Below are 19,035 nucleotides of genomic sequence, written 5' to 3' on the forward strand. Positions count from 1 at the left end.
TGGCCCGAACGGATTACCGGCCGAGTTTTACAAGGCTGGCTCAGACATTCTAGTGCCGAAGCTTCTAAAAATGTACACCGCAGCAGCGGAGGACTCCATTCTCCCTCCCACACTGAACGAAGCCACCTTGATATCTATACCCAAACCTGGCAGGGATGCTACGCAACTGGGATCTTATCGCTCCCTGGCCCTCCTGAACACGGACTATAAAATACTAGCTTCCACACTGGCCCGCAGACTGGCACCACTAGTGCCCCTACTGGTGCACCGTGACCAGAATGGATTTGTGCCCACACGCCACACCTCACATAATATACGTCGCTTGTGCCGCGTTCAGAAATACGCTGTTCAACATTGGCCTCGAGCGGGGTGCCTTGTATTAGATCTGGAGAAGGCGTTCGACTCTGTCGAGTGGCCGTACCTGGGAGCGGTGCTGCAGAGGTTTGCCCTGGGAGGCGGCTATGAGGCCATGGTGGACCTGCTCTACCGCAAACCAACAGTCCCAGTCCGCACAGGTAAACTGATCTCTGACGCTGTCCGAGTACGCAGGGGCACCAGGCAGGGCTGCCCCCTTTCGCCACTGCTGTTCTCCTTAGCTATGGAGCCTCTGGCCACGATTCTCCGATCACGGGGAGATGAGTGGGGGATCCCAATGGCGGGCGGTTTTCATGTGGCCTCGCTGTATGCGGACGACCTGCTCCTATACATCCGAGATCTAACGGCAGTCCCAGATTCTCTCACTGACATCTTCCAAGTTTTCGAGGAAATGGCGGGTCTAAGGGTCAATTGGTCCAAATCGGGAGCTTACTCCTTCAGCCCGGATACACCTGAAGCCGACATCCGCCTCGGCGGCGCACGGCTGCAATGGTACCCCACCACATTCCGCTATCTGGGAATCTACATATACCGAAATCCAGCGGACATCCTAGAAGGGAACCTGATGAGAGCAATCGCCTCCATACGGGCCCAGATTGGCTTTTGGAAGACCCTGCCCCTAAATGTGCCCAGCCGAGTGACACTGACCAAGATGATAGTCCTGCCACGACTGTTGTACTACTTCTCCAATATTCCGACTTATGTCCCCACTAAAGTATTTCGAGACATTGAGAAGCTACTTCGTGGCCTCGTCTGGAACACGAGCCGGCCCCGCGTAGCGCTGACCAAATTATATATGCCCACTGCCTCAGGAGGCCTGGCGATTCCCAACATGGAACTGTACTACCTGGAGGCGCAGCTACAGTGGGTATCGGGATGGCTTAGTGGTAAACATCTAGAGGATACTGCCTCTGACGACACTGTCTGGACCCAGGCGCAGATCTACGCCTTGTTCCACCCCTTAGCTCGACCCACCTGCCCTTCACAACTCCACCTGGCGGTAGCACGAAAGTGCTTCCTCCGCTGCTTGCGACTCACTCGCACCACAACACCATATGCTCCGATACTCCCTCTCCAGGGCACCCCTGGGGCGACAGGGGCATTGACGGAGACCCAGCTGGCCAGCTGGACAAGGGCGGGAGTGGAAACACTGGGTGACCTCTACGCCGACGGCGAGCTGCTCTCTTTTGAAGACCTCGCCAACACCACGGACCTTCCTGCGGGACAATTTCTACTGCATGCGGCCATAGTTCGCACACTGACTGCCCCCTCGGGAGACCTCTCCGAGGAATCCCCAATGCATCAATTCATGCAATATCTACACGTCATGGGCAACAGTTCTCATGTGATACACTGGCTGGCACAGGCCCTGACACATACACAATCCTCGCTCGCGCCTTTGAGGGAGAGATGGGCAACTGACAGAGGCAGAGACTGGACGGACAAAGAGTGGGAAAGGATACTGCTGGGGCCGACCAATATTCCACGCAACCCCCATTTTAAGCTCATTCAACTTTACATTTTACACCGGGCCTACCTCACCCCTGATAAAATTAACAGGTACTTCTCCCTTGCAGACACCGCTTGCCAGCGCTGTTCCCTAGTGGGAGCAGATCTCCTACATATGCTCTGGCACTGCCCTGATATTCAATTGTACTGGGCAGAGGTCACAACTAAGCTCACACAATACACTGACGAGCATCTGCCGCACACATGGGAAGCCTGCATACTGGGACTTTACAAACGCACGAAGCTGAATAAGGTACCGACACGGTTCTGGGACATGGGTCTCATCACGGCCCAACGCTTACTTACTAAACATTGGAAAGCCACTACCCCCCCCCCCCACACGCCCGACACTGGCACGCATCCTTCATCAACTGGGCACGAGCGGAGAGTGCAGTGCTCCGCCGGGAGGAAACGGCGGGCCTACGGAAGTTTCTTATTGCACAGACCTGGGACACTTTCCTCAATTCCTTTCAGCAGGCTTTCCGGGAACGTGAGGCGACTTGAGATGCTGTGACTAGCTACTGCCGCACTGACACACAGCATTACAGACCACCACAACCCTCGACTCTTCCCCCTCTCCCCCCCACACCCCATCTGGCTGCCGCCGCACCCATGCCATTACTAGCGCTTTCGCTTTTTGCTCCCCTGCCATGACCATGCCCGACTTGCATTACACACGCAACCATGTGCTTGCTCCCCCCCCTACTGTTTGCTCTCACCACATGCCCCACTGCCAATGAAGGCTCGCTGCCCCCCCCCCCCGAGGCCTCTAACTACAGACCTCTCATCGCATACCATGCTGACAACACTGCCGCTTTCCCACTCCCGCCCCGATGTTACTCCACTGTTGCGTTTATATCTCCCTTTGTTTACGCATCGGTCAAGTTCCCCGACCGACCCCTGTATTGCTGCAGACGACGACACCCCACACGCAGTGATGCTGCTACGGGTTAACACACGCCTGATGACATGATCCAACCCCGAAGCGACACCATCTGGTCATCCCCTGCACACGCACACTATGACCTGCGGCGAGGATAGATTCCTCTCACTGCCGCTGAGGGGCTCAGCGAGAGAGCAACCACCCGCCTCTGCTGTATACGCCCATATGGTTAACACTTAGGGACGCCATGAGTGCTAGGTTGTCGAATATCTCTATCTCAATTGTAATGGACATGCGCTGCCGTCACCGGTGACAGGAGCACACTTCCTTGCATTAGTGAGCTGTACTCATATACAAGCGTTCATTTCATAGCGTCCTCACACGCACAGCGCCTTCAATCCCTCGGTAACCTATCCACACCAAACCTCGAATTTACTTATGTCACTACACACTTATTGTGGATATAGGCTGTTACCCAGATAACACAAATGTCGTGGACGCGCTAACTAGCCTACATTACTGATTGTAGAAAATGGGAAAATCTATGGACCTGCTTAATACTCGTGCTAGATGATGTATTACGTCTGTGTGCTCTACTTAACCTACGCCGCCGGACCCTCGGGTTGTCGGCTGAATGGCTGTGTCATCTTGCCCAATACTCCCTGTTTACCAACCAACGCAGCCGGCCTCTGTGGGTTGTAGGCTACATGCTGTGTGAATGTAACACGGATTGTCTGGAACAATAAAGGTCTTTATAAAAATAAAATAAAAATAAATTAAAAAAATTAGGTCCGTTGATTAAGCAGACTGCTCTGTGCCATAGCTACCCAGGACAGAGCTAAAGGTTGTCTTAAAAAAACTAAAAAACCTAACCGGACCTGATAAAGAACCTGGCATTAATAAATGGTTAGGTCCCACAACAACAACACACAATAATAATTTTCCCATGTAATGGTTCTATTAATAAATACTGAATGACTAATACACAAGCCACATACGTCTAGTGTATTACATAAAATAAAATAACTTGCTCTACATCACAAAAACATTCTTTTCCATTTAAATGCCTGATTTAGAGTTTGCATGAGGGGACTGTCATAAACGTGATCAGATATCCTGTTTGTATTATCAGAAGTGCATTACATTCAATAATTCTTTTTTTTAATAAGGCGGACAGAATATTTGTTACGTTTGTGATGGACTACCCACCCAACAAACCCTAAATCAGGCCCATACTGCTTTCTGGTTAAAAGCTTTCTAGTCTCCATCTAATTTGATATACATTTATTATACTGAGTAATGACGTCCTAGCTTGAAGACCTCATTAAATGGTGTGTCAAATTCAAAGCTTTTTGTTTTAAGAGCAAATTCTGGTCTTTCATTTGGAATACGGAATATGTGAATTACCCTGTAGACATCTGTTTGTGGCATGTAGTTCCGTAGATTCACATAATGTGCATATTCCTGACATCTAGTGTTGGGATTGGACATGCACAACTTGTTTTTGATGGAGGATATCTTTTGAGTCACGAAGTATAGTGAATCCTCCAAAATCGCATATGAACATCGACTCCATAGTTAGATTGTTTTTCCGCTCAGCGGATGCAGGATACAGAGTAAATTGAAGTGCAAAGATGTTCATGCAGTAATAAAGATAAAAATGAATTAAAAATACGGTATCTGCAACAATCAAGTGCTTCCAGGAAAGAGGGTGATGCATGTGAATCAACAGAAAAAATTTATCCCAACGGAAATTATCCAGATATGACATTATTACTATCCAATCAAAACAACAAAAAAGGTAGTAATTACCCCACCAAAATCAGAAATCAGGGGGAAAACGCATTAATAGGCAAAATGAGGAGTGTACCCAAACAAACCACAACAAAGAAAAATCAAGCGCAGTCAAAGTAAATACAAAAAAATATATTAATATTTAAACTTATACACATAATATACTTTTCATATACATTGGTCGCTTCAGAAAAAGTGAATAGTAAGTGCTCGAAGAAGTGCTCGTGCCAAGGTGAGGGAAGATGAAGCAATAACGTACAATTATTTACAACCAGATGGTATTCCTGCCTGTCTGGTTTAAGGTTTTAAATCTTTTTACATCTATAAATCATAGGCACACTGTACAATTCAGTGCTATCCTTCCAAGGATAGCGATATTAGTACAGGCCACGTGGATAAGAAATGTCGAGGTTTTGAACCCAAATTGATGAAAGGCCAATTAAACCTTATTGTAAGGTATCATTACTATAGGGAGCAACCTGAATTCCACTATATTACAATCACTTAAATATCCAGAATGAAGGCCAACCAGCTCCTCATCCATAGCTAGATACAAGCACCCCTTTCACATTGATCTAATAAGATCCAATATGTATTGTGCCATATAGTCAGGGGCTTAGTGAATTAGAATACTTGTCACCATATCAATTAAGTACAGAGTCATCCAAAATAATCACGGTACAGACTCTTTTGATACAATGTATCCACGAACGGCTCGTGGCACTTCCTTGAGCACTTACTATTCACTTTTTCTTTTTCTGGAGCAACCAATTTATATAAAAAGTATATTATGTGTATATGTTTAAATGTCATAAATTTTTTTATTTTATTTCATCTGGACTTGTTTTTTCTGTGTTGTGGTCTGTTTGGGTACACTCATCTTGCTGATTAATGCGTAATCCATTTTTTGGCGTTTAGATTGGCTAGTAATATTGCCATATCTGCATAATTTGAGGTTGGGGCCAATTGTTTCTGTATCAAACTGTACCCAGGTCCTACGGTATACTGGGTTTCTCCATTGCTGTGTAATGGCAAGTGAATCTACAGCACTACATGCCAAGAACAGATGTCCACAGGGTAAGTAACATATTCATTTTGTGGCATGTGTAGCTGTAGATACATATGCTGTGCACAGACTAGAGAGCAGTTTCCCCTGTAAGGTTGCGGCTAGCCTGAGGATGTTGCAGAACAATGGGAAAGTGTACGTAACACAGCTTGTCCCACCTGGGCTTGCTGTTTTGCAGGAATGACCACACAATAGTGTTTAGTAAAGTGTGCGGTGTAGACCAAGTAGCAGCTTTACAAATGTCAGCAATTGAAATTTTGCCTAAAAAGGCAATTGAGGCTGCTTTTTTGGAAGTAGATAGTGGTCTGAGAGATGTTAGGAAGGAGTAGTTTCTGTCCTGTAACTCCAGTTCTGTAGTAGGGGTATCTCTGTTATAGTCATAATCTAGTGAATAGTCCCGCTCATGAGCGTGGACCCCGGAGCAATCAAAAATAATCTCTTAAATTGTCTAAAAATGCAGTCCTGCACTGACACTTGAGAGAATTTAAAGACAAATAATGCAGCCTATATCCACAGGCACTGTCCAGTACTTCAACTAGACATTCCACCAAAACCACAAACTGCACAGCCTGCCAAGTTTTCATCATAGAGAAAAACTTCCCCTTTAACCAACAAAGACTCTGGAAGGATAGAGAGGAAGGGTAGGACAGACAAGCCCCATAGGCTGCCATTATGTGGCTCAAAAAGAGATACAGTGCCTTTAAGAAAACTTTCTAGAACTTTCTCAGTATCCCAGAATGCCCTGCAGGTCCCATTTACTTTCAGTTCTTTTTGAAGGCGAATAACGCTAGACCTGTAGCATTCCGAACATGAACATCTTTCTCGACCGGGGAGGAGGGCGGGCGCTTAGGACTATAACAGAGATACCCCTACTACAGAACTGGAGTTACAGGACAGAAACTACTCCTTCTGTAGTAGGGGATCTCTGTGTATAGTCATAATCTAGTGAATAGAATGGCAAGCCCATCCCCACACCAAGCAGAAGTGGAGGAAAAAAAAGTACAACACCACTACTGTGCGAACAGATTTTGCAGCGAAGCCTGCCCAACCTGAGCGTCTGCCCTGGAATCAGTGTCCAGACAGTAATGCTTAGCAAAGGTATGGACCGACTTCCAAGTGGCCACCCTGCAGATTTCTGCAATGGGAACATTAAGTAACAAAGCATTCGTGGCAGCTTTGCCCCTGGGGGAATGAGCCTTAGGTTTACCCCCTAAGGTCTTATTAGCCTTTTGATAACACAATTGTATACAGGACACAATCCACCTCGAAATGGACTGTTTTGAGGTGGCAAGACCTGTCCTGACTGACCCATAATTGGTCTGACCTACGAATATCCTTGGTTTTATCCAGATAAAATTTCAACACCCTCCGGACATCCAGGGAATGTAGAGACCTTTCCGCTGGAGAGGAAGGATTATGAAAAAACTTAGGTAAAGTTATGGTCTGGTTAACATGGAAATCAGAAATAACCTTAGGAAGAAATTTAGGGTGAGTACGCATAAAACCTTTGCAGCATGAAATACAGTATAAGGTTCTTGGCAACACAACGCCTGAATTTCACTCACCCTGCGGGACGATGTAATGGCCACGAGATACGCCGCATTCCAGGACAGGTGCTGCAACAAAGCCTTATGAATAGGTTCAAAAGGTTCCTTCATCAATCTGGACAGCACCACATTCAATTCCCATGAAGGGGAAGGAAGCCGAATAGGAGGAAACACTTTCTTCAAGCCCTCCAAAACATCTTTGATCACAGGGATCTGGAAGGAGGTCTGTGAAGGGCATTTCCTGTAGGCAGTCAGCGCAGCGAGATGAACCTTAATGGAATGAAAATTAAGGCCAGACTGCGCCAAATGTAAAAGGTACGGAAGGATGACATCTTCCTTACATGTCGTTGGATCATAGTTCTTGGACTTGCACCAGATGCAAAATCTCTTCCACTAGTATGCATAAGAAGTCCTAGTGGAGGGTCTCTTGGCTTCCTTCAGTATGTCCATACAATCTGCAGGGAGATTCAAATGGCCATATTGCACTATCTCAGGAGCCATGCCGCCAAACTGAAAGACGAGAGATTGGGGTGCACCATCTGCCCCTCGAACTTCGTGAGAAGGTCCTGCCGGCACAGCAGCCAAATGTGAGGAAGGGGAGCCCGGTGAAGCAGGTCCGTGAACCACCACTGCCTGGGCCATTCCGGGGCAATCAGGATCATCCGCGCCCTGGACTGGGCCAGCTTGATGAGCACCGCCGGAATCAGGGGAATGGGTGGGAAAGCGTACAGAAAGCTGTTCGACCAGTTGATCCATAACGCATTCCCCAGCATTCCCTGCTGGTAGTACCTGGATGCGAAGTCTCGGCATTTGCTGTTTTCGGCGGTGGCGAACAGATCCACGTCTGGAGTGTTCCACCTGGCGAAGACGTCTCCGAGTACTTCGTCGTTTATGACCCATTCATGGTTTTCCTGGGTGAGTCTGCTCAGTGCGTCCGCCTGAACATTCTGCATACCTGGTAGATGAGTAGACGTTATCGTCAGTCCTCTTGCAAGAAGCCAGTGCCAGGTCGCCCGCGCCTCCGGCGACAGGGTGCGCGATCTCGAGCCCCCTTGCTTTTTGAGGTAATACATCGTGGTTGTTTTGTCCATCTGTACAAGCAGAGAGTTGGTCTGGAAGGACGGATGAAAGGCCTTCAGCGCCAAGTGAACAGCTCTGAGCTCCAGAAAATTGATGTGATACGTGTCTCCGTCTGGGACCACGTTCCTTGGATCTGTAACTCCCCGGAATGCGCTCCTCAGCCGTGGAGAGAAGCATCCGTCACGATAGTCTGAGTGGGAATGTCCTTGTGGAAGGGAACCCCCTTGAGGAGATTCTCCGCTGAACACCACCATTTCAGAGACTGTAGAGCATGCAGAGACAGTCGTATCTTGTCGTCCCAGCTTCCTCTCCTCTGGTCCCACTGATCCTCCAGACACTCCTGCAGCGATCTCATGTGTAGCCGTGCGTGTGGCGTGAGGAAGATACAGGAGGCCATCGACCCCAGTAGAGAAGACACCGTCCTCACTGTCGTAGATGGAGCGGTCATAAGAGCCTGAGCCTTCCGAAGGAGTGATAAACGTCTTTCCTCCGAAGGAGACAAGCTTGCTGACAGCGTATTGATGGAGGCTCCCAAGTACTGTAGGCATTGGACCGGAGTCTGGACAGACTTGGGCATGTTGATGTGCAACCCCACCTTGTTCAAGAGAACGGACGTCTTCTGGAAGTGCGCTTGAGCTTCAGAGAAGGAGGATGACTTGATCAACCAATCGTCCAGGTACGGGTAGACAAACACCTTGTTCTTTCTCATGTGTGCTGCCACCACTGCCATGCATTTGGAAAACGTCCTGGGCGCAGACTTCAGCCCGAACTTGGAATCGCAGGAACTTCCGGTGTTTCTGTGCAATGGGCACGTGGATGTATGCATCCTGTAGGTCTATCGCGCACAGCCAGCCTCCCCTTTGCAGTTGAGGGTAAATCTGGTGCAAAGACCGCATGCAAAAATTTTCTCTGCGAATCCACTTGTTTGCTTGTCGCAAATCCAGAATAGGCCTGAACTCGTTCTTGTCCTTTTTGCGTCCAGAAAGAACCGTGAGTACAGACCTCTTCCCCTTTGAGACAGAGGGACGTCTTCTATCGCCCTTTTCCTTATCAGGGTATCGGCCTCCGCCTGGAGTTCGCGCAGCTGAAACTGCGAGCATACTGGTGGAATTGCTGGAGGCGGGCTGGTGAACCGAAGACTGTATCCATTGCAAACAATATTCAGCACCCACTTGTACTGAGCAATTTTTCTCCACTCTGCCAGGAAATATTGAACGCTTCCCCCCACCGTAGTGGGTAACGGATGGCAGGGAAGTAATCGCTCAGGGCCGCAACCCGGCCGGGCCTTTGGTCACGGTGGCAGACTGCTGACCACCCCTACCCCTCTGACGTTTCTGGAAGGGCTTCCTCTGGAGCTGCTGCTGCTGCTGCTGCTGTTGACCAGACTGTTGACCTCGCCCTGTGCCCTGTGCCCCGTACCGTCTCTGGAACGGGCGGTAGCTCTTTATCTGGTCCTTGGGCTTCTCCAAGCCCACCGCCGTCAGAGTCTCAGCCTCCGTCTTCATGCGGGCCATCGCATCGTTGCCGTGTTTCCAGAATAGGGTCTCGCCCGAGAAGGGCAGGTTGGCCACCCTCTGCTGGGCTTCAGGTGTTTCAGCGACGTCAGTCTGAGCCAAGCGTGGCGCCTCTGATTAACTCCATGGCAGTACCCGTGGACTGCCAGGAGCGACGAGTCTGCAGCTGCGCTGATCAGCTGGTTCGACACCAGCAATCCCTCATTCAGGATCTCCATAAAATCCTCCTTCTTTTCCCGAGGGAGGAGGTCGGCGAACTGTTGGAGGGACTCCCAAAGCGCCTAATCATAGCGCCCCAACAGCGCAGATGCACTGACAGCCTTCATGGAGGTAGCGGCTGTCCTGCACACCTTCCGGCCTGCAGAGTCCAACCAGCGACTCTCCTTGTCCGGAGGCACATTCGAGGACGGGGTGGTGGCGTGTTGCTTCCTTGCCGCCGTCACAATTACGGAATCCGGAGTTGGATCCAATTGGAGGAAAGCCGGGTCCGCATCAGGAGCCTTGTACTTCTTTTGCAGCCTCGAGGGGGCTGCTTTCGCCACCGCCGGCGTGAGGAAGAGCTCCATGGCGGGCTCCACTAATCCAGGCACTAAGGGCAACAGAGGCCCAGATAGGTGCTTCTTGTGGAGAGTCTCAAATATTACGGAGGTCGTAGGCGTGGGCACAGTCAGTTGGATGCCCAGCTTCCTGAAAGGAGACCACGTCCTTCATAGGGGATACCCTCGTCCGAGGGGATTCTGATAGAGTTGGCGAATAATCCCTTGCTCTGGACGGACCTGTGCTGTACCTAGACCAACCTTTCGTATGGCGTCGTCTGGATCTCGTCAATGAGCGACGGCGACTCCTTGATCTCCCTCTCCGTCCGGAGCGAGATCTAAGTCTTCTAGGCCTTGGGCGTTCCGCGGGTGCTTGCAGCGGAGCCTGCGGTGGTGGCCTGACCGGGGACCTCGGCCGAGGTGCCCCCTTAGGCGGCGTAGGGAGGTGCGTCAACGAGACCGACCTCGGAGGCCGTGGCGGTGCATGAGGAGGAACAGGAGGAGGCGTGGTGAAGGAGTGCGCGGCGGCGGCTCCTTCGGCAGTGGAGGAGGAGTAGGAGACTTCAGCTTGGGGGTCGAGTACACCACAGAGTACACCGATTCCGGTGACTCCCTCATCTTCTTCCTTGGCGTAGGCGATCGAGAGGCAGCGCCCCCTGTCGGTGACCGACGTCGCCGTCGTGCCCCGGAGGATCCGAAAGGACTCCTGACTCCAGAACGCCTCCTGGAGGATGATCGCTTCCTCTTAGGCGCCGAGCGCCTCTTCGGCGTCGAAGAACGCCTCCTCAACGCCGACTAACGTCGTCTCGGCGTCGACGACCTATGCCTCGACGACGGGCTTCGCCGCCTCGACGCTGAAGATCTGCGCCTCGACGCTAAAGATCTGCGCCTCGACGTCAAACGTGTCCTTCGACGCTGATCGCCGAGTCGATGACGAGGGCGAACGGCGGTGTCGCCTCGACGGTGAGCGCCGAGTCTACACCGAGGGCGAATGGCGGTGTCGCCTCGACGGCGAGCGCCGACGCCGTCTGGAATTCTTACGACGTCGAAGATGATGACGACGAATATGATGATGACGTCTTCGGCGGCGACCTCGACGGCGGTCTCGTCAGTCCCCTCGACGCTAAACGTCGACGTCGCCTCGAGCCAGAGCCCCAGGGAGACGGGGAGCAGATCGCCGTCATGCCTCTCGACGCCATCGTCGATGGTATCGGCGTCGACGGAGAACGGCGACGCTTTCTGGCCTTCTTGACGCTGGGGAGCCTCCCAGAGGCCTCAATATGGGCAGAGGAAGTAGATCCAGCCTGCCCAGACCCACCTTGACTCTGCAGCCTTCTTTCTTCCAGTCCTTGGAGCCTGATCTTCTTTCTGTCTCTCAGGGTCCTGGAGGAGAAGGTCTGGCAAATCTCACACTTCTCAGGTAAATGAGTAGAAGGGAGGCACAGGATACACACAGGGTGTGGGTCCGACTTGGCCTTCTTCCTGGAGCACTCCGGGCATTTATCAAACAATGCTGGCATTTTTGACAAAAAAGGGGTGCTCAGAATACTAGAAAAGGAAGAGGACACTAAAACACGTCGAGTGTAAACACTCACACACTTTAAAAGTGTCAAAAATTCTTATAACAAACCCAAAAAAGGGAGAGCTCAATGCTCCAGGGTCCTGCTAGCAGGAGCCGGAAAAAAGAACTGAAAGTAAATGGGACCTGCAGGATATTCTGGGATACTGAGAAAGTTCTAGAAAGTTTTTACTATATGTCATTCCATGACTACCCTCGAGAATAAATAATAGGGAAGAGCTATTGCTCTCAACTACAATACTGATTCACTGATAAGAGGCCAAACACTGTTGGTTCCTGGACACATATTTGCATCTTTTTGCAAACAGCATAAAGAAAATGGTGATAAAATTATTATGCATTGGTATCTCACCCTAACTGGACTCCATGCAATGTTTGGCTCTCAAGAAAAATGCTGGGAGAGGTTGCGGTGAAAGAGGCACTATGGCACTTTCAAACTGGTCCAGATATTTTGGGCAGAGATACTTCAGTAAAGCAAAATTATCACTGCCATTGAATTACCTAGGAAATCCCTGATACTGTGAGATACTGTGAGATATAGGGTAGGAGACGGAATTCCAGTTAGCTATGCACAGGGGTAAACATCTCTTACATTTTCTAATAGAAAAGAAAAAAGCGGCTGACCAAGGTTATGCACAAATATTTCTAAGTATGAGGTTTAAGTACAACTGTTGTGCACAGTACGTCTAGAGTATGCCGCACTAATACTCTTCTGTCAAGCAGATCCAAAAGTTCATGTATACAAGAATAACGATAAAATATAAAACACCCAAATGCAATGTATTTGGGTGTTTTATATTTTATCGTTATTCTTGGTACTGAGTTTTTTGTATACTTTTTAATGATTGCAGCCCTGACGAAGTTCAATGTGAACGAAACGCGTTGGCTGAAGAGGTTTTACAAGAATGAAATAAAGGAATTTTGGAATAAAAGTTGGAGCTTCCAAGAACTACTTTCTTACTGTGCACCGTCTATGTATACATCTCTTACATTTTCTTATCGCAGCTCACCAAACAAAAGCTCATGCATGGAAACAACCCAACCCTCCTCCCCTCAATATGTGCTGGCGATTCAAATGATGGCATATTTTTGCCCCTGAAAAGGTGGCCGCGTTAGTAGCTGATAGGATTGCCAAAATGAAAGATCGCAACCACACCCCCTTTAAATATGTTCAGCAAAAACGCAAGAAGACAGAGCTGGACAGGGACATATGTTGGTGGTTCCTCATAGATCAGGAATCTGCAGACTGAATCATTCCCATTCATCTAGTGAGGAAGATGATCCGCTGGCTGACCAGAAATAAGAACGTCAATAAAGTTTATCTTGCTTAACTATGTATGGTTAATGTATTTGATATATCGTGCTCGGCCAAATTCTTATTCTCTCACTGTGGTACTGTACTAATAACAAGCATTTGCAATGCAATAGGGCTCGCATTATTAAAGTTTGAGCTATTGGCATTGCTAAATAATGCAACACCAATAGCTCCAACTTTAATAATGCGAGACCTATTGCATTTCAAATGCTTGTTTTTTTTGTTTTTTTTTTTTAATCGGTGAATCAAAAAGTCAAGACTGCAACATGTTATTAGTGATTGACAACAAGCACAACCGTCCAGCTAACAAAGCAAGCAAGAGATAAAGGCATACTTACTTCCAATATGGATGGGTAGTCAGACTTGTCCAGTCATATGAGCTGAAAGCAGCAACACAAGAGAATGATTGGTGCCTTCCACTAGACCTATATCATGTTCCAGTGCCAACTGGAAGTGTGAAGTTGAAAAAGCTGCAGTATGCAAAAGGTCAAAGGTTGTGTGTAAAAAAAAGTAATATGCAAAAGTTCGGCAAAAAGGCGGAATAAAAAAAACTAAATCAGAACTCTCAAACAACAGCAAGGATAGACTTTATAATGACAAAATTGAATTTTTTACATAGACAGGCCCACATAAAGCATATGCAGATGTGCAAAATGTGTTGTTGATTTACAGGTTGTGTTTTTTGCCCTACATAAGCCTCCAGCACAAAATGTGCAATGAATGGGTTCGGATCTCACCACATCAAAAAAATCACCAAGGAATGCAGAGGCATGTGTGCCTGTCGCATATCCTAATCCCCTAAACTGGTGAAGCAGCCAGAGTCGTGTATGACAAAAAGACTGGCATGCAATATTCTGGCCAAAGGATCGTGAATCTAAGTACTATCCGATTATCGTGAAGGAAGCATATACTGATAAACAATTATATCTAGAATTTAAGCTAAGTACTGTAAACCTATACTCACGTAACTTCACAATATCCTGTTAGTCCATATTCTGGTCACAATATTTCTCTGTGGTAATTTGTAAAACTCAATATAATGGTGGGTCACCATCGCAGTCACTCATTAAAGTATAAATAGCCTCCTATGTATGGTCTATTGGTGCTTTCAAATGCAAATTAATAATCAGACCGGATCTTGGGTCTTTTTGGTGGTCCAGTTTAATTAATCTATCGACACGTTTGCACCATACTTTCATACCACACTGTTTATCCTGTAGTCTGCGCTGCAGACACTGGCAGGCCGTAGCAGGTTTATACAAATGCTGAATGTTTTGATGCACTCAGTTCAATACAGATTTACTTCCGTTTTAATTTATTTAACTGCTTTTTAAAATAAAAATCAGTATAGGATTCCCTGGAATTAACATGAATGACGGGTTTGTGCAGATTGTTAATTTTGACTGCAAAATCTCTCACAAGAACAAGTAAAACCATATTGAATATGAAAACTCTCTGGTCGCAGAATGACGATGCCAGTGTTTGTTTGGCATGAAACTAACCCCTGGATATATATTGTGCATTGTATTAATACCCGCTTCTCCCAACGCCGGCACTGGGCCCTCCTCTTGCGTTACTGGGAGCGCTGCATGCTGAGCCGGCGGCAGTGTCGGAGCGTAAAGTGGGAGCTTGACCCAGTGAGACTGAGTGAACCTCAGGTCAGATCTGACGCCACGACTCAAACCTGGTTCCACTGCTGCACAGTTGATAGCTTTGGCAGCTATGCTACATCCTCTCTGCAGTGAGCAAGGCAAGGAGTACTGGATATATATTATTCCAATCTGCGATTGGATCCTTTACTTTTAGTGGTCATTAATTATTTGTGGAAGTTTTGCTTTATTTCCATTTTATTGAAGATTGCCATCTAGTATTGCAGCCTAAGTATGCAATAATAATAGTGGTAAAATGAAACAGGGATCAGTATGGTCATATAAGTATTGGTCTTACTGTACTCTTTATTTTAGCACTATGCTTTTAACCTTCGGGAATGTCAGTGAATTTATCGCAGCTACTGATTAAACACTGGAGGGCAGACATGCACACAGTTGTTTTATTGGCAAAAGAGTCCAGGAGTTAAGTCATTGTTCCTTACTTGAACCCGACAGGATCAGTTCATGTTTTCACTCTTGCAAGGCGAGTAAAATAAAGGGCAGTAACAAAATATGAGCACCTATTTTTACTGTGCTTAAAAATGCTGAATACGGTGGCATAAAGCGCCCTTTCTAACAAAGATTTACTAATCACAGAGACTGCCATTGGCAAATAAAAACTATGCTGATGCAATACCAACCAAAACAAGCAAAGTCCATGTTTCTTTGGAGAAATCCTTAAGAAAATGCATGTCTTTTCATCTGTGTCTTGCTTGGCAATTGGTCTTGTATTAAATCGAACAGCACTTCTTTGGTTGTTTTGTTCCTCACTGTCTGTAACTCTGTTTACAAGCGGTGCACGGCGCCACGAGCTGAACGCTGCTGTTTAGTTCTGATCCGATGACCGAAAACATTGGGCTTTACCGTCCACCTCCGTGCTTTCTTATTTTTACAAGGAGTGCGCTCTTCATTCACACTCCTTTTGAACTTATTTTTAATGGCAACGAGAACGACTAATATTAAGTCCTTGTTAATTATTTCTACAGAATTTAGGCTACACACCGAGCTGGTTTGTTTTTGGTAAAGCTATATGGCGCCAACGCAGCTCGGATGTATGGGAGCGCTTTACATGAGCAACAGTTACATTGCATAATATCACATTCATGTTTTTAGACACAGGGCGATTGAGTGATCTGCCATGAATCACCCACTCCCCCAGTTCTAAAGTGGACAGCCCCGGCTGGAACGCCACATCCTCTCCGACATAATCGGCTTAAAGAAATAAAAATAAACAAGCAAACAAATCCCCCCCGGCCCTCACTTACCTACCTCCGGCCGCTGGAACACGCTGTGACGCACACCGCAAGTCAGCCTGGAGCGCGCCTCGGCAGAGACGCGGGAGGACAGGAGCGTGATGCGCGTGAACGTGCACATTGACGTTCCCGCGCGTTCACGGACCTGAGTCGGCTCGTTCACAGGTCTAGAGCTGCTCGTTCACAGCTCACACTCCCTTGGCAGGGAGGAAGGTGACTATAGAACTCGCTGGCGGGAGCGCTTCGCGCTCCAACGCCAGGCGAGCCCTAAAAACTGCATGTATTTGTATTTCTTTTGCCGCTAATCTCTGAAACTAAACCGGAAATAACATCTGTACGCTACCTAGTGCATGCTTTGATAGAACATGGACTATTGCTTATATTTTCAATGGCTGTAATGTCCTGGTTCCTTTAAAACTCCTATAATAAATTATCTTTTTTGATCACATGGTCAGATAAGGACTTATTACAGCTCTTCTGTGCTTAATCACAACGCACTACTTGTTAAGTAGGAAATACTAGTATAAATCCAGTAGTAACACAGATGTAACCTACACACAGAGAAATTATTTGTGAAAACTGGCGTTTAGTCTTTTGAGATGCTCCTCACATACGGATGTTTAAATATCACCATCTTCGTACTGGGACAAACTGAAACCCCTTTATATGTTATGTTATGTTATGTTAATTTCGATTTATATAGCGCCAAATCACCGACAGGTCTCTTAGCGCTTGCTTTGGGAACCCGTCCTGGCTTTCCCTGCAAGATTACCCCTACTGGGTATCCCCAAGGTGAAGACCAGGCATCCCGCCGCGGGGGGGCGGTAGTGGAGATTAAGCAAGCTATTGCCCAGAGCTGCAGAGTGTGAACCCATGATTCGAGTAAGCACCGAGGCGAGAATTATCGAGTCCGTGGACATTTTGGGCTCAAGACCCTGCCGCGTCGGGAATTGAACCCTGGTCCCAGCCTGACCTCTGCATCAGGGTCTGCCTCCTCTAACCAGTGAGCCATATTGATTCTATATTTCTCCGACTAGGCACTCTCTGTGGCTGTGCCACTTAAGAATATAGAAATAAACTTCCTTAGAGTTGAAACCCAATTTTAACCTACAGAAACTCACATCAATACACGAGAGTTATTAAATCAGGCACTTTTGTGTGGAAGAAATAATTACCTCGACCCAATTTGTGGTCTTCTGTGTTGGGGAGAGAATTACTAGTGATCACAACTGAAAGCCTAGCTGTAGAAACATCAAGGAAAATGAGCCCCTTGTCTTTGAAAGGAGGAGGTTTCAGGATTAAGAGTGACTGGGAAAATGAGCATACTAAACCAGTTTTTATATATTCAGAAGGCAGAGATACACTATTTTCTTCAACTGCGGCAAAATTAGGGGATACAGTGGGAAAAAACAGAAACTGAAGTGTGCGTACTCTGCAATCAATCATTAGTTTTGTGAGTAGCTGAAGAATGGCACATGTTTACTACCTTATGTTTCAGCTAGAGCTTGGTGTAGGTTAAAAAAAGAACACCCTTCACTCAGAAGAAGGAATGCAGAAATCTCTAAAGGTAAATACTTATCCCCACTACCAAACCACTACCAAGGACCATGCTGTGACACATTTAAGCACAGTGAGTTAAAGTGTGCTACAGCACATAATTTCTGGTTTTCCAGAAGTCATACAAAAGGATATCAATAAACATTTTCATAACTTATGCTTGCATAAATTACATTGGTAGAGTCTACGTCTATAGAGAAGCACAGCAAAACAGTCAGAGTGTAAAACCAAATATTATATGGTAAATGAACAGTGTGCCATGTAAGCAGAAATCTAATTGCAATGTAGCATTCTCTAAACAGCTCAAGATTCAGTGCTCTTTAAATCATATGTGAATATTAAGGAGAGACCCTGTGATCGTAATGAAATGTTTAGAGATCTGCACCCTTCAGTGCTTGTATTTCAGGATGTAAGATGTGTTCTGTTATACCAATACATCCTCTAACCCTTACCCGACACTAGCTAATGGAGTCCATTCCTCCCTTTTACTTCCTCTTCTTGTGTTATGCTCAAATTTACATGCACCTCCTACCTGCATGTGTCTTTAGCTACAACATTTTGTAAAAGCAGGCAGATATGTAAACCTTGTACAGTGTAAACTCCCCTTCTGCCTGTTAGCCCCATGAAAACATCCTCAACCAAATAAATCAGAATGCTTTATTTACTTATGTGTTTCTGTGGAGTATAAAAACAACTACATTTTTTAACTATTTTGCATATTCTTCAGAAATTTACTAATTTCTTCAGCATTGTTGGAAATCTTCTGCTGGTGCACAGTAGAAAGAGAAAATTTGAAACATTTAAGCATAATGGAAGCAGAAAACAAAGTCTGAAATGCTGGTGATTGTCAAATATACAGTCAACATTCCCCTAATGCATGAACACATATTACATCCTCCCTAGTGAATGACAAACATGTAGAATCAGGAAGCAGAAATGGACGCTGAATACATGTAATGTTATTGCTATGTCCTTAGCAAACTACTTTGCATTTTATGGGTCATAAACCAGATCTGTCAGTTCTCCAGATCTGTGGAATGATCAGTACCAAAAAAAAGAAAAACAATAGACGTTTTAGGAAATGAGGCACAGTCACTCCATACAACTACGAAGCAAATTCACATATTGTAGAGAAATTGTAAAATCCTACCTTAGACGTAAACTAACAGCAGGATATCGTCCTCCTCCAAAAATGGGCATATTGGATCCTACCAACATGTGAATGTCTTCAAATGTCCAAAGAATATTTCGTAAAAAGTCATTTTTAAGACCCTTAATGAAAATAAAAACAGAATTAGGGCTCAATAATTGGTAATAGAAGAAGATAATGCAGAAAATAAGCAAACAAAAAACAAAAAACCATGAAAATCATATTTAA

General features: G+C 46.6%; 1 protein-coding gene across 2 annotated transcripts in view; it reads right to left on the minus strand.

Annotated features, from left to right (window-relative positions):
* Positions 1 to 19,035, minus strand: part of EDRF1 (erythroid differentiation regulatory factor 1) — a 411,894-nt gene that overhangs the window by 191,344 nt on the left and 201,515 nt on the right. For both annotated transcript variants that reach the window (XM_078643521.1, XM_078643520.1), the window contains one exon: positions 18,808 to 18,929. In XM_078643521.1, coding sequence (XP_078499647.1) covers positions 18,808 to 18,929 — 122 coding nt within the window. The remainder of the gene's footprint in view (positions 1 to 18,807; positions 18,930 to 19,035) is intronic.

This window comes from Lissotriton helveticus, chromosome 5_1 (genome assembly GCF_964261635.1).
Source record: "Lissotriton helveticus chromosome 5_1, aLisHel1.1, whole genome shotgun sequence".
NCBI lineage: Eukaryota > Metazoa > Chordata > Amphibia > Caudata > Salamandridae > Lissotriton > Lissotriton helveticus.